This window comes from Gobio gobio (assembly GCF_949357685.1).
Source record: "Gobio gobio genome assembly, chromosome: 15".
In the NCBI taxonomy this organism is placed as follows: domain Eukaryota; kingdom Metazoa; phylum Chordata; class Actinopteri; order Cypriniformes; family Gobionidae; genus Gobio; species Gobio gobio.
Window position 1 is genome coordinate 37,368,873 of NC_137108.1, and position 15,283 is coordinate 37,384,155.

The 15,283-nt window shown below is 37.9% G+C and overlaps 1 protein-coding gene across 1 annotated transcript in view; it reads left to right on the forward strand.

Moving 5' to 3' along the window:
• adgrb1a (adhesion G protein-coupled receptor B1a) overlaps window positions 1–15,283 on the forward strand; it is a gene marked incomplete at both ends in the record, with an annotated part of 93,560 nt that overhangs the window by 77,465 nt on the left and 812 nt on the right. The window contains 7 exons of the mRNA XM_079836835.1: window positions 507–605; window positions 3,251–3,422; window positions 3,516–3,611; window positions 3,699–3,738; window positions 6,619–7,268; window positions 13,177–13,212; window positions 13,311–13,469. Coding sequence (XP_079692961.1) covers window positions 507–605; window positions 3,251–3,422; window positions 3,516–3,611; window positions 3,699–3,738; window positions 6,619–7,268; window positions 13,177–13,212; window positions 13,311–13,469 — 1,252 coding nt within the window. The remainder of the gene's footprint in view (window positions 1–506; window positions 606–3,250; window positions 3,423–3,515; window positions 3,612–3,698; window positions 3,739–6,618; window positions 7,269–13,176; window positions 13,213–13,310; window positions 13,470–15,283) is intronic.

Genomic DNA, 15,283 nt, shown 5'->3' on the forward strand with positions numbered 1-15,283 from the left:
CCAGGGCCCAAAGACAGATGCAGAGTGGGACGGATAAACTGCTCGCAGCTTAAATCAAGCAAATTCCATATGGCATAGCTAATGCAAAAGAAGATTTTGATGTCATTGATATGACAGAATCGAAATCCTATCATGTAGTATATTACGTAGAATGTCACTGGAAATAAATGATGGTAATCCATACATACAGTAGGCTACATGCACAACATATAGGCCTAGAGTTGATTTTTTTTTCACTCGCTAGCTCTTTGTCCCACATGTTCAATCAGGCCTATTTAGAAATAAAACTATCGTGACAGCATCTTTTTCATCATTCCTGTACTCTTCCCAAAGCCTTGACAGAGATCTGCCCTGAGTGAGAGCTGGAAGGGGATTCTGTGTCCGCTAGGTCTGTGTATCTACATGTATATAGGTGTATGTGTCTCTGTGTGTGTGTGTGCGAGAGAGCGTGTGTGGTTATATATCAGCGTACATGTGTATTTCAGTGTGTTGATTTGACTTTGCAGTCAGATGACAGTGCCACTGTACAATATGACGCTCAAATGTGCCAAGTGCGGAGTTATCTCGTCGGCTGACGTTTCCACCACAGCTACCAGTAACGCCATGTTAGTCCCGCTAATTATTTACCAACTCTTTGATGCTCTGCCTTCGGTTCTATTTTTCTTTTTTTCTGCATATTTCTTAACCTCACCCCTCTTCCTTTTCTTTTTTTTTCCTTTTCTGGTTTTCTCGCCCATTCATTTCCCTCACCCTGCTATTGCTCCTTAGCTCTTACGTCAGAAGCGATTAGCAAAGATGGAGCTTTTTGCTGTCGCAATGCTAAATCATGCAGATTGCAATAGGAGCCCATCTTGAAGCCCTGCTGTGTATGTTTGTGTGAGTGTGTTTTCAGTGAGCAGTTGACCAGACGGCTTCTTGCTAAAGATTACCATGGTAACCATAATTTCTATCAAAGTAGCATAGGTTTAGTTGTAATAAATTACATTTGGCAGACACTTTCAAAACGACTTCTCGGTGCATGAGGTGCATGCCCTGGGGTTCAAACCCATTGCCTTCGTGTTGCTATAGCATAATGCTCTGCCAGTTATTGTATAAGCGATAGATCAATATCATCGAGCTTTAAAGTTGGTAAAAATGCCAGTATTTGGTCATTTTGAGAAATATGACATGCCTGCTTAGGCGATTAACATATGCATTGGCACTTTAAGATATGTTAATACATTTAATATTCAGTGTTGTTATTGTTAACTAAAACTATTAAAAAGGGATTTTGGAAATAAAAAGCTTTAATAAAATAAAATATAATTTTTAGAAATGTTGCCTTGGCAACGAAATTAAATAAGTTAAAGTACTAAAATAAAATTATATATATATATATATATATATATATATATATATATATATATATATATATAATATATAAAGCTAAATAGAAATAAAAAAACAATAAACATTACAAAAGCACAAAAAAAATTATTTACTGAAACTATAAAAATGAAATGCCACGATAGTATATATATATATATATATATATATATATATATATATATATATATATATATATATATATATATATATATATATATATATATATATATATATATATATATATCAGTTGCCATAATTCAAATGAATTAATCTATATTGCATACTGTATAATTTTTTGGATATTGAAAACCTCAAATGAGTCAACCACTATCCTTAAAACAGTACGAGAATCTTTCGACCTCTTTCTGTCATTATTTTTTCATTTATTTTGTGATGACAGTGGTGGCCAAGTTATCACAGTTTTTGCAGTAACACTAACCGTATGGTATTTTGGTTGGACTCTGTGGTATTTTGATGGAAGCTATGGTTGCCATGGGACATTTTTGTAAGGGCTAATAATAGCAGCCGTGCCAAGAATGGCTTTTTTAGACTGCGAGACTGAAATGAGCCATGTTGGCCTGGTCTCTGTCATTAGCTTTTTGCTGGTAAGCTGGCTGTGTGTGTTTCACTCTATAATGTGACCAGCCATTTATTAATGTACGCGAGGGTGTTTTTGTATGTGGTGGCAGCTAAGAAACAATAACAGAGGTTAAAATCGTGAAACCTGCAATATGGTGAATTGCAGTAATTTGTAAAAATACCTCAGCAGACAAGTAGGGTGAAAGGTCGGTGACGTTTTTGCGCATTATGCATTTGTTGGTATTTATAGATGTACAGGGTTGACTACATTTGTGTTTAGCAGTGCTAGGTGAAAGCTTTATAGGGCAAAGTACTTCATAAGATGATTATGTGTATCCTTATGGGATCTGCATCATTTATCTATTCATAAAATGAATATATTGTAAATCCCTAATGCATATCCAAGAAATTAATGAATTGTGATTACACAACAGTATTCTATAGTATAGCCAATGAACAAGACCCTTTCAGTGAACAGTTCTAAAAGAACCAGGGTTTTTTTTTTTAGTGTGACGTGTGAAGAACCTTTTTCCACTATAAAGGACCTTTTGTGGAATGGAAAGTTTCCATGGATGTTAAAGGTTCTTCATAGAACCATCAATGTCAATAGCATTTTTTGACCTGTGTGTGTGTGTGTGTGTTTGTGTGATTGGCAGTGTGTTTGTTGGTGAGTTTAAAAGATACAAACGCAGTAGACTGAAGCAGATCAAAAATACATTTTTTAAGATAATAAAAGGGAGGAATAAAATAGTAAAAATAGTGAGATGTAGGACTTGCTAAGCATGCTGGACCTTTCCTCCAAATCCATGATCAGGGGAGAGTTTTTTTTCTTTCTCTAAAAACCACTGATGTGTCTACATTCCTTCATCTTTCACCCTCTCATTTGTCTACCTCTTTTTCATCGTCCATTGCTCCTTTTTTATTGCTTCTTTTGGCTTATTTTTACCTGTTGCACCTGTTCACATATGTTTTGAACTGTGATTTTTGAGTATATTGATATTGTTTAGAGTATAATCAACAAAAAGGGCAACTCTAGCTCATATTGAGCACTGTATTGATCTGTGTATGTATATTAATGCCTTTTACTGCAATACCAGACTCATGTCTTTAAAATACTCATCAGACATCCAAGAAATCAATCATATGCATGATAAATATGAATTTGTTTTATAAGAAATTGCTAAATATCACCCAAATTCACTCCGAAAGTGAGGCTTATCCTTTAGTTTTGCCCTCTTTGTCTTTTTGTATGCCAATGGGTATATAAACCCTCACTCACTGTAATTCTGCTCCTGTCCTGTAGGGCGTCGCTGTGGAGCTCTTGCGTTGTACTTCCACTGCTGGCTCTCACTTGGATGTCGGCAGTCCTGGCCATCACTGACCGCCGCTCAGCCTTGTTTCAGATTCTTTTTGCCGTCTTTGATTCTCTCGAGGGCTTCGTTATTGTGATGGTACATTGCATCCTACGCAGAGAGGTGAGTGAACCATGTCCCATACCTGAATCAGTCTTTACATTGAATTTTAGATGCAAATGAAAATACTTAGACGTGATTTTTGCAATCGGTTAGGTCCAAGAGGCAGTAAAGTGCCGCGTTGTTGATCGTCAAGAAGATGTAAATGGGGACTCTGGTGGATCTTTCCAGAACGGCCATGCTCAGCTGATGGTGACTTGCGACTACATTTCTGTATTTCTGTTACACATAACACGTAAAATTGTGGATTAAAACTCTCATTCCCACTGTTTTCTCCAGACCGACTTTGAAAAGGATGTAGACATGGCTTGCCGATCAGGTGAGTCTCTCGACACTCTCTGGTCATTTAAATTTGCTGTGACGTCCCTCTGAGAGGTGCAGCCGGCTGTTTAGACAAGACAAGTGCCATTTTACAGGCCCCAGAATGCATTTTCTTCAAGGAAATTCAGAACACGATCTGATTGCTGGCTAGCAGCAAAATGCAGATAAATAGACTTGTCTGTTTCTTTGCCGTGCCTCAGATCTGCCGGCCTGTCCTAATTAAGTCCCTCCCGACATTTCATTATCAGATAGCAGCTTTCTTCTCTGATATCTATCGGAAATGGGATTCGGATTATTTGTCAAGACGACCTATCAAGCTAGGATCTGGAAATAGAGACTTGTGATGTGATATTTTTTGCTTTATTGAAGTGTGAAGGACTAAAAATGAAGCCTTCCATCAGCCTCCATTCACTTATTCAAAAGACCCTCGAACATGAATTTCTGAAGCTAAAGTTTTGGCCTCATTATGATGCAAAGCATTGTAACCATGTGGGAAGACACATCATGGCCATATTCCAGGATGACAATGTCAAGATTCATCAGGCTCAAATTGTGAAAAGAATGGTTGGGAGGGAGCATGAAGAATAAAAATCCACATGGAAATAACATCACAACATTTATTTCCATCAAGAGGTGCATCAATTTTTGGTCAAGATCTTGTATTGACAATGCAAGAGTTTAGCACTCTGTAAAGTCTCCTCCCTCACATCCCAAAGACTTTCAATTAATTCAAGGTCTGGACTCAGAGGTGCCAGTTCATGTGTGAAAATGATTCTTCATTCTCCCAACCATTCTTTCACAGTTTGAGCCTGATGAATCTTGACATTGTCATCCTGGAATATGGCCACTATGTGTCTTCCTATATGGTTGTTTAAGAAATGAAAAATTACACACTCCATCAATTAGGGTTAGAACTGTTGTCGAACATATAACATGCTAGAAACATAATCACAGCAATAATGATCCAATCATAGTCTTAAAGAGCACCTATCATGGAATTTTGAAATTTACCTTTCATGTAGTGTGTAACATCGATCTAAGTGAACAAAAACATCCTGTGATAGCTTGAAATATGACAGTGCACCGTATATATAGTTATTTTCTTTCAAAAGTAAGAGTCGACTCGGAGTCATTTTTAAGAATCGTTAGAAGACCGAAGCTTTTTCTCTGACTAGATGACGTCAACTTGTCAAGTTATTTGAATACGATACGCCCACTTATTGTGCTCCAAGACGCCAGTGAAAACTAGAAAACATCATGGCGACGAGACGCTGTGTTCTGAAGTGCCACTCAAAAGCAAACTTCTTTCATCTGCCCAAGGATGAGCATTTGAAGACTAAGTGGCTTGAAGACAAACCATACATCGTCGCGATTGTGTGTTTATTAGTCGTCAAATGTATGTTTCGCGATCTCAGGAAGCTTTTATTATGGACTTCTATTATGGCACATGGTTCTTCTTCGTCTGTCTGTACCATACATGGACTACATGTGCACAGAGCGCCCTCCGGCTGCCAGTATGAATTGAAAACAACACATAAGAGACTCAATCGCTCATGATTAGGCTATAACTGCCCATTTTGAGGAAGTATTGAATAAAAAATACTCCTCTGTTTAGAAATTTGACACAGACGTATGAGAATCTATCAATATGTCTCCTCATCTGCACACTTTTGAACTAAAAGCCCTGAGGGATGTTGATTTGTCGCGAGTCTTCGTGAGGAGAATAGAGGAGTTTTTTTATGAATGAGATCAGCTGAGGCTCATATTACAATCAAACAGTACCGACGCGGTTTTCATATTCATAACTCCTGACACATATTAATAAATTACTGTCACTATAAGACTTTGATGGGCGTTCCGTTTCTGAAAATATCTGCACAGACTAAACCAATCACAACTGACTGGGTCATCGGACCAATCACCGCAGATTAGCGTCAGGTAAAGGCGGGGTTTTGAAAAGTGAATCACTAAAGGAATCATTTGAGAATCGCTGTCAAAACAGGTAAAAATAAATGCATATTATAAGAAAACTAAAGTCTTTTTTGTCATTGCATGCATGCAAAACTGTTGTTGGGGACTTCTAAAACAATATTTGGAACATTTTAAATGCCATGATAGGTGCTCTTTAAGCATTTGCCTATTAAAATCCAAACAGCTATTTTTTTTATTAAATTTTTTTGCCCGGGTAGTGTATTAAAAAAAAATCTCTAGAACCTTTATCTGTTTCCTTATCATTTAAAATACGTTACTTCTTTTATTAGCATTTTCACTATCTACAATTTCAGCTTGCTACCATGGTCGCTCATAAAATTGCTCTTCTGTGAGGTCAATGTGTTGTCATTAGGGCCCTATGAATTCTGCGATGTGGAAAATTTGGATGGAATCACGGAATCCAGGCATAAAAATGGAATTTACTGTATAGCGTGGAATGTCAGTTTTTCAAATCTTGGATTAATAAATTAAAAGTAGGCCTGTAAAATTAATAATCCGGAGGTCGCATTTGTCAGCTGCATACTTCATTGAGGCTGCTTCATTTCAGTAAACTGACCACTATATATAAGTCATTAAGAAATGACAACAATTGATGCTTCACTAGGTATAACGGTCAATTTTATAATGGTTACTGTTCTGAAATCCTTTATAACGTACGCAGCCTTCGAAATGAGGCACAGCTATATACTCAAGCACACTTGACACTCGTAATATGTGAAATACCCACAGAAACGCTTCATGACAATTTGCCAAAACAAATAATAATCTTGTTAACTTGAAGAAATTATGATTTGAGCTGATGAAAAAGCAGTAAAATGTAGCACTGCTCTATCAAATCAGCATGATCTCTTTTCACTTACTAAGGCTTTTTCCCTCTGATTTGCAGGCACCCTGAAGCGTTCCACCCAACAAGGCGAGGAGAAGGTAGCTTCACAGCAGATCACGGTGCAGAAAGGCTCCAACTTCAACACCCTTCCTGCCAGCATGGCAAAGGTCCATCTGCAAAATGTTGCCGATTACGCCAGCCACACTCTCACGATGCGCCGCGACAAAGGCGGAATTGCCGGGGTCAGCACCGAGCTACCCGGAGCCAAATCTATTTACATCTGTGACGGTGAGCTATTCAAGCAGCTGGACGGAGCTCCGGGAGACAGCGGGGGTCTTGAAGGTGGAGGAGGAGGTGGAGGACCGGGCCAGGGTTACGTGCTCTTGCCCAACAACAACAATACCCTTAGGCCCTCGAAGGGTAGTAAGGAGGACCAAGCCACCAAGTACAACATCAGCATTGAACAGTTACCTCAGACCAGGCTCATCCACTTGGCCAACCCCGCTGGCACCGATCCCGTGCCAGGCTTCGGGCTAAAGAGCTTGCCCACCGACAGAGTCAGCGTTTCCTGCTCGGAGAGGGACTCCCCGGGGCAGAACATCTCCAACGAATCCCAAATGACAAACACATGTGAGCAAGGGGACTCTGGGAACTCCGGCATAATGTCTAAGAGTGAGACCGTCTCCACACTGTCTATGAGCTCTTTGGAGGTAAGAAACAACGATAATCATGAAATCAAACAATGCAACCCTAAATCACTTGCATATAGAGTTGGGTATCGTTCAGGGATGTGGACTCGAGTCTCATGCCTTTTACTTGCGACTCAATTCGGCATAATCAAAGAAGACTTGCGACTTGACTTGGACTTGAGCCCTCTGACTTGGAAAGCCTACCTTCTAAAACCAAAGACCAGAGTTGGTATCACTATAGGCTAGTCCCTGGAACATATTATCAAACCGGTATGAATAGCGCTGCTTTCACCCTTAGGCTGGCACTGAGCCAGAGACTCACTCAGCCAGTGCTTGTGTAGCAAGTGGTAAACCAAATAAAAGGATTGTTCAACATGAAACAATAAGTTTAGCACAGATATATTTACACTCACCTACACTAACACTCTGAGCATTTGAGTTTTTTTACTTGCCGTCTTTACGGCACACTATTCCTATTGATATCATATACTGTAAATGGATGCGCAGCCTATTCTGATGAACTGTAAACTCTAGTGCTTAGATGCAGACTCTTTGTCGCTTCGCTTAGAATGCTCTTTTTCTCACATGCACTCAAAGAGAGAGAAAGCGAGAGTCTTGCGCACCATATAGAATTGACTCGCTACATCTAAATGGTATTCATTCTATTTTTTTCCTGTCAAAATGACTGAGGCCAAGTTTACACTATTGTACTAGTGTAGACGAGGATCGCTTTCATTTTAAAATGGCGTTTTAAAACAAAAACGATCCTCGTCTACACTAGCATTTCCATTGCGTTTCAGAAACAATCTCGTCCTACACTGCAGTGACTTCACGATGGAAAACGCATGTCACATGTCACCGTTCATGCTCACTGTGCATGTGCGTACAAGTGTAAACTGCTGCATCTTGCGCATGTAGACTGCTGCAGTATTATACAATACAGCGTTTAACTGCACAACGGCTGCTAAAAAGGACCACAAAGTCAGCAAAGCATGCAGTTCCGTCTCCGTGTTATTGTTTACACTGTCGTGAAGCTGGTATGTTACAGAGCCGTTGAGAGAGATGGTTCTGGGCTGCGTTTCCCCAAAGCATTGTGATACAGTAAGCCTATTACCACTTTTCCACCAGCATGAACCGTGTGCTAGTTTAGAGCTAGTGCCAGTGCCGGTTCGGAGTTGGTTCGACTGACGAGCCTTCTAAGAACCGGTTTGCCTTTCCACATAATATAGAGCCACCACAGAGCCAGGTCTTACGTCACTGTATACGTTAGGGCTGTGCAATTAATCGAATTTCGATTTCGATTTCGATTTTGCCTCCCAACGATCACCAAAATAGTACAATCGAGAAAAAACGATTATTTTGCCATGTTCAGTTTTGCAAGAACAGTCTTATTTTGTCTTGCGTTCTGAATGAAACATCCGCCCCTCCCGAAGCCACAATCTCTCTCAGTTCGTGAGTCTCGTGACTCGTGTGCACATCATCCGCTGGAATTTAAAAACTCTGCGCGAGTAAAGATGGCAGAAGGAGGGCAGTTACAGCAGCGTTTGGTGAGCAAAAAAGGCAAAACCAACTCCGTTGTCTGGGAACAGTTTGGCTTCGAGGAATCAGACGACGAGCAGAAATATGCTACGTGCAAGATTTGCTACATGGTATTTGGTAGTGACTGCAACGCAAGGGAACATCACGAATTTGTTTAACCACTTGAAAAAACACAGAGTGACCTATGACAATCTAATAAAGAAACAAAAACTGACGAGAGCAGGGATGCCGTGTAAACGTCCTTTTTTTCCTTCATATGTTTCAAATAATTCTCTCTTTGTAAACTTTGTTCAATGCATGCGAGTGCTGCCATTTCGCCTTCTTCACCCGGGTTTAGTGCCAGAAGACGCGAATGAGAAGACGCGCGCGCTGTGAGAAAATGTGCGTCTCACAGCGCGCAAATATTGAGTTCTCTTTCAAGTCTTGCTCTTGAACGGACAAACTCACACAAAACGTATGTCAACATGTCCATATTGATGAGTATCCTAGCAGACATAGTCTGTATATGCCTTAAGTAAACTTTATACAGTCGAGAAAGACGACGCATATCCTCTTAAAGGGGCAGTAGCCTTTACTTCCGTCTGTTTAATGTCAAACAACAAAAGACAAGGACATCACTCACCGCTCTTGATTGAATAGCTTTTGTAAGTTTAATAGGATTCATCTTTAATTTATGCACTTAAATATGCAATGTTATTTTACTTTTTATACATTTCTGTACCTGAAAACTAATGTTAGACATACCTGAAAAGCATATCTAGCCGAACCATACTGTTGATCTTATTTATTTGTGGTTATCATTTTTACGTGAATACTTTTATACTTTGATTTGAATATATGTTATATTATTTATTTTAATAGTTCAAAAAGTACAACAAATGTTACAATTTCAATTGAATTGTTGAAAGGTGTATTTTTAATAAATGCAACACATTCCCAAAGTCATGTGAAATAATCGTGTTACATAATCGTGATTTCAATATTGACCAAAATAATCGTGATTATGATTTTTTCCATAATCGAGCAGCCCTAGTATACGTCTCATCTTTCTCAGCAACGCTAGCGAGACAGCGGGAAACACAAACACACCAGGCTTGTTGGAGATGCATCGGCGCTGCGCAGACCGATCAGCTTATTATATCAAAGTACCGCAAGAGTGATTCAAAAGCATAAGGAGTCGTATGCTCTCGTTGTACTTTGATGTTATTGGCGATCGGTCTGCACAGCGCCGATGCATCTAATATAATCATTTGTAATTTGTATAGACGGAGATTTACTATTAGCTCGATTAACTGCTATTTCAAAAATGGCGGTCACAAGTTTGTGTTCGTCTTGTTGGTCACGGTAACCTTGCCCCCAGTCCCTAACGCGAGCGGTTCTTACTTCTAGACCACCAGTTTTGGTGCTACTTAAAAGGGCACTTCAGCGCTGGGAAGATGAATGTGTATTTAAACTGTGTCATTTATGTAGTAGAAATGTGAAATTATTTTTGAATTTGGTGCCTTCTAGACTGAGAAAAGACAGAAAATGTATTTTTGTCTCAGAATGCACTTGCTTCGCTGCCCTACGAGGCCACTCCCTATACCGCCCTCGACGTCGATTTGATCTTCATAATAATACAATAATTCCGTTCAGTTAGAGAATAAACACTACAATTAAAAACTGAACGTGTCTTTTCAATAAAGAGCCGAACGAAAGTCACAGGACAAACGCAGCAGGAGTCAGATTTTTATTCAGCACGAGAGGGAAGTAAGAGCTGAGCAGAGCTGAGATAAGCGCGACAGTCATTCTCAGCGCGTGTCCAGTCTGGCGCGTTTTCTGATCGCATATGGAAAGCTAAACTTTCATAGGAATTCATTGAAAAGTTGAATTCATTGTCACAGCTCCGTTATGAATGCCCGAGGCCGAGCCGAGCGCATTTACATTCTGAGAGTGAGATCTCTCCCCTGTGGGCGGGTTGAAAACATGCGGAACAGCTCTCTCTACTGGCTGTAGTGTTTAGCCTCTGGCCAAAAAATCCTCAGATGATGCAAAATATTTGCGTCATCTGAGGATTTTTTCCGGAAATAAAATGCATAATTCTCTCGTCTCAGGGGGATATGAGGTGGGAAAGTACCATAATTCAAATATACTACGGGGTTTCTACTGATACAAAGCTTAATGCTAAATCACTGAAGTTACCCTTTAAGAACCACTTTTCCTGGTTCAGAGCTGGTGCTTTGGTTGTCGAAAGACAAAGAACAGATTTGAAACTAGGCTCTGGCTCCGAACAAGCACTCAAACTGCCTTTGTGGAAAAGGGGTATATGATCAACTTAGGCGTACAGTGCTTTTGGGAAACGCAGCCCTGGTCTGTTATTGTCGTGTTCTGGTACCGCAATGTGGGCAGCCACACCATCGTTTTTAAAAGTCTCCATTTTGGTCCATTTACACTGAAACGCAACCCCGGAGTTTTCAAACTAATATGGGGTCTGCAGCATTTTCAAAAGTCTCTGTTTTTGAGATTAGAAAATGCTGGCGTAGTGTAGACGACGTTTTAATAGATGTCCTGCACCTGTTTCCTCATTGTAGACAAGCATGTTTGACTTCATTTTGTCTAAATAATGAACACGCTCATCACAGTTTGTATTGAAATATTCACAGTCTAAATGATTCAGAATCCCTGTGACACAACTGCTTTCTAAATGACTATCCATTAACATTTGATGGCTAACAGCACATCTGCATGCGTCTTACAACTCTGTGGATGCTGTTTTCACGGTCTTAAATCACGACATCTTTTCATCTTTGTCTTGTACACTTTTTTTCTCAGCTGTGATTATTCCTGATAGCTGATGGACACTTTGGTTTCTGGTCCAAAGGAACGTGCTGTAGACCCATCTGCCTATGATGCTGTGAATTCACATCAATGTTTGTCATATCTGCCACAAGGGAACGAGTGTCCTAATTTATGTGTGGAGTGAAAAAAAAAAGCATGTTTGTGGAGAGTGTCTGTCATTACGTGGCTCAGAATTACATTTCAACTGACATCAGCCAATGCACATGCACTCGGTTTCAATGAAAACTCTGTCGGAACACTTAACGGAATGAAAGATCTGCCGTTTCCAAAAGGAAGAAACGAAAGAAGGCTACATAAATTATGCCTCTTTGCATTTGTAATTATCCCGCTTCGAAAAGAAAGTCTCTGCAAAGGTCAGATTTTGCTCATGCTTTAAAAGGGAGCAGATGACAAACGTGGATTCCTCACCTCAGGCCAAACATGCTCCCAGAATGCATCGCGGGCACACAGCTGCAGCCACGCACAGCACAGGCAGAATGTCAGACTGCCCTCAGACGCTCTCCGACAGGCTAAAGAAAGGCCATTCGGTCACAAGCTGTTTACTGCATGCTCATGCCAGGAGCGCGACAGAAACGTGCAATATAAAAGTGACACAATGCTTTCTCAAAGTCTGCCCAAAGTGCCACAATTTTTACAAACGTTTTTTCCCCCTCCACTCATTGCATTTGGGTCATTCTTAAACATTATTGACTTTCTGACTTACAAAATATTATACAATTTTGAGCGTTTCAAGTTCAGTTTTTCCAATATTAATCTTTTTGGAAACTTTTAAAAAAAAAATCTGAATAATAGTTAAACATTATACTGATGCCAGTGACATTAAATTAATTATTTATATTATTAATTGATTTTATATTAGTTGCTTTAAATATTCATTTAAAGTTACATTTTTGGCTTATTTTGCACTAATTTTTAAACTGGAAAAACAAAATTATATTATATTAATTGTTTTTTTATTAGTTGATTTAAATTCTAATTGTATTTTTTGTACTGTTTTGCTTCATGCACTAATGTTTAAACTGGAAAAACTAAATTAGCATAATTAAATAAATTGTTCAACATTATTTATAGGAATATTAGGGTAACACTTACAATATGTTTCATTAGTTAACTACCTTAGTTAACATGAACTAACAATTAACAATACATCTACAGCATTTATTAACCTTAGTTAGTGTTAATTTTAGCATTTACTAATACATTATTAAAATCAAAATTAGTTAATGCACTGTGAGCTAACATGAGCAATCAATGAACAACTGTATTTTATTAACTAACATTAACAAAGATTAATAAATGCTGTAAACATGTATTGCTCATGGTTAGTTCATGTTATTTAACACATTAACTAATGTTAATGCATGATACCTTATTGTAAAGTCTCTTTCATATGCATTTTTTTTTTTTATATTTGATATCTTTTTAATGACTGAAATGTCTATGGACATGTTCGTCACTATATTTTTGGAATGGCCCATTTGCTGTTTTTTTTCCCCAAGACCACTCTGGAAGGACACACAATAACATCCTTTATTCTTATTTGTCCTTTTAGAGACGAAAATCACGCTATGCAGAGCTGGACTTTGAGGTCAGTGTAATGTAAATCTTTCCACAAATGACAGCAGTCTTGCGTGGTGCAGATTCGTTCATCTCTGCAAAGGTTCTAAGTCCGGTTTTGTCTTGCAGAAGATCATGCACACACGGAAGCGCCACCAGGACATGTTCCAGGACTTAAACAGGAAGCTGCAGCATGCAGAGAAGGACAGAGATTCTCCCCCAGTGGATATGAAGCCTGGGAAGAGATGGAGTGTGTCGTCAGGAGGCAGCGATAAAACCAACCTTAGTGTACGAATTTACATTAATCACTCCACGTCTTAGCTTTTTGTACTTTTGTGTTGGTCATTATTTGGAAGATAAAAATTCACTCCAAAATCAAAAGAAAACTAATTATACTTTGCATTTAGGAGCATTCAGGTTTTGTGACATACATTTTCTGACAATTCATTTAATATAATCAATATAATATAATATAATTAGTGCTGTCAAATCGATTAATCGCGATCAATGCATCAAATTTAACATTTTGACGCATGCGATTAATTTGTTCAGTTTAACACGTTTGTTCCGTTTTTTTCCATCATCCTTTGGCTAGCGTTACAATATGTGACCCTGGACCGCAAAACCAGTCATAAGTCGCAAGGTATATTTGTGGCAATAGCAAATACAATACATTGTATGGGTCAAAATGATTGATTTTTCTTTTATGCCAAAAATCATTAGGATATTAAGTAAAGATCATGTAACATGAAAAACATGAAACAATTAAGAAAACAAAAAGTGCATTTTGACAGGGCAAGTACAAATAGGAACTGGTCTGTCTGGGCCAATAGAAATAATTGTGCCCTGATTTATTGAAGGGCACCGGTAAATGTGACATTTATTACAATGGGTTTATTCTGAAGATTGATTTAAGTTCACTTAATTTAAAAGTTGTTATATTTATTAAAGCCTAGTAAATGTTAAAATCTACAGCTTTTAATTATACTGTAATGCTGAATGGCTAAAATTGAGAAAAAAATGTATCAATTTCATATAGACATCAGTTGCGGTAGGCTATTGGTATCGGTGATACTGGCCTTCTTTCATAAAAAGATGCCATTAAACAAATATTTAAAATATAGGCTACTATCTTTATGTTGTTTCATAACAAATGTTCATACATAAATGTGATATTATTATAATATAAAATATATTAAAAACTTGGGTTAAGTGCAATTGATCACAATTATTTACAGAAATGTGTGATTAATAAGTGAGTTTTCAATTGACAGCACTAATATTATATATATATACAAACATATATACATATACAGTATACACACACATATGTTTACAAAATTTTATGTTCGATGCGATTCATCGATTTGACAGCACTATATATAATATAATATATAACAATGAACTAAAATGTATCAAATAATAATAATACAAATATTTTAGTAACAATAATATTCATTTTCTATGTTCCATTAAATCAATATTAAATAAAATAATAATAATACTTGTCCTGACAATATTCATGTTCTGTATTCAATTAAATGTATATCAAATACAATAGTAATAGTCATAATAATATTAAAATGGTCCTAACAATATTATACATTTTCTGTATTGAATATATAATTCTATTTTGTAGGGGTGTGACGAGATTGAGGATTTCTTAAAAATACTGTGCAAAAATCTTGTTCTCGTGAACCCAATGACAAAATGCATGGCTGGAAAAATAGTCTGCAGGTGCATTTTGAAATGCTTTAACAAATAATTTCAGTTCCACTTTCTGAGTATGAATTATCAAATGCATTGAAAGACAACAATATACAAGCACTGTAACAAACAAACTCAACTGACTGGCTTCGCTCCTGTATGATTTCACATGAGTCTCTTCAGACCTTACTGTGCATGAACTTTAAGCTTATAGAGCTTCTGATTGAGGTTATGTGTGACCTCCTAATTGAACTCCTTTCCACAAATTGAACACAGAAATAAAAACAGTATAACACTAAAAATGCAATTAAATGCAAACAATAAGTGCAACCATAATCAAAGTACTCTCTCAATATTCAAGGTGCAAACAGAGAGCAAACAGAGATGAGAACCAA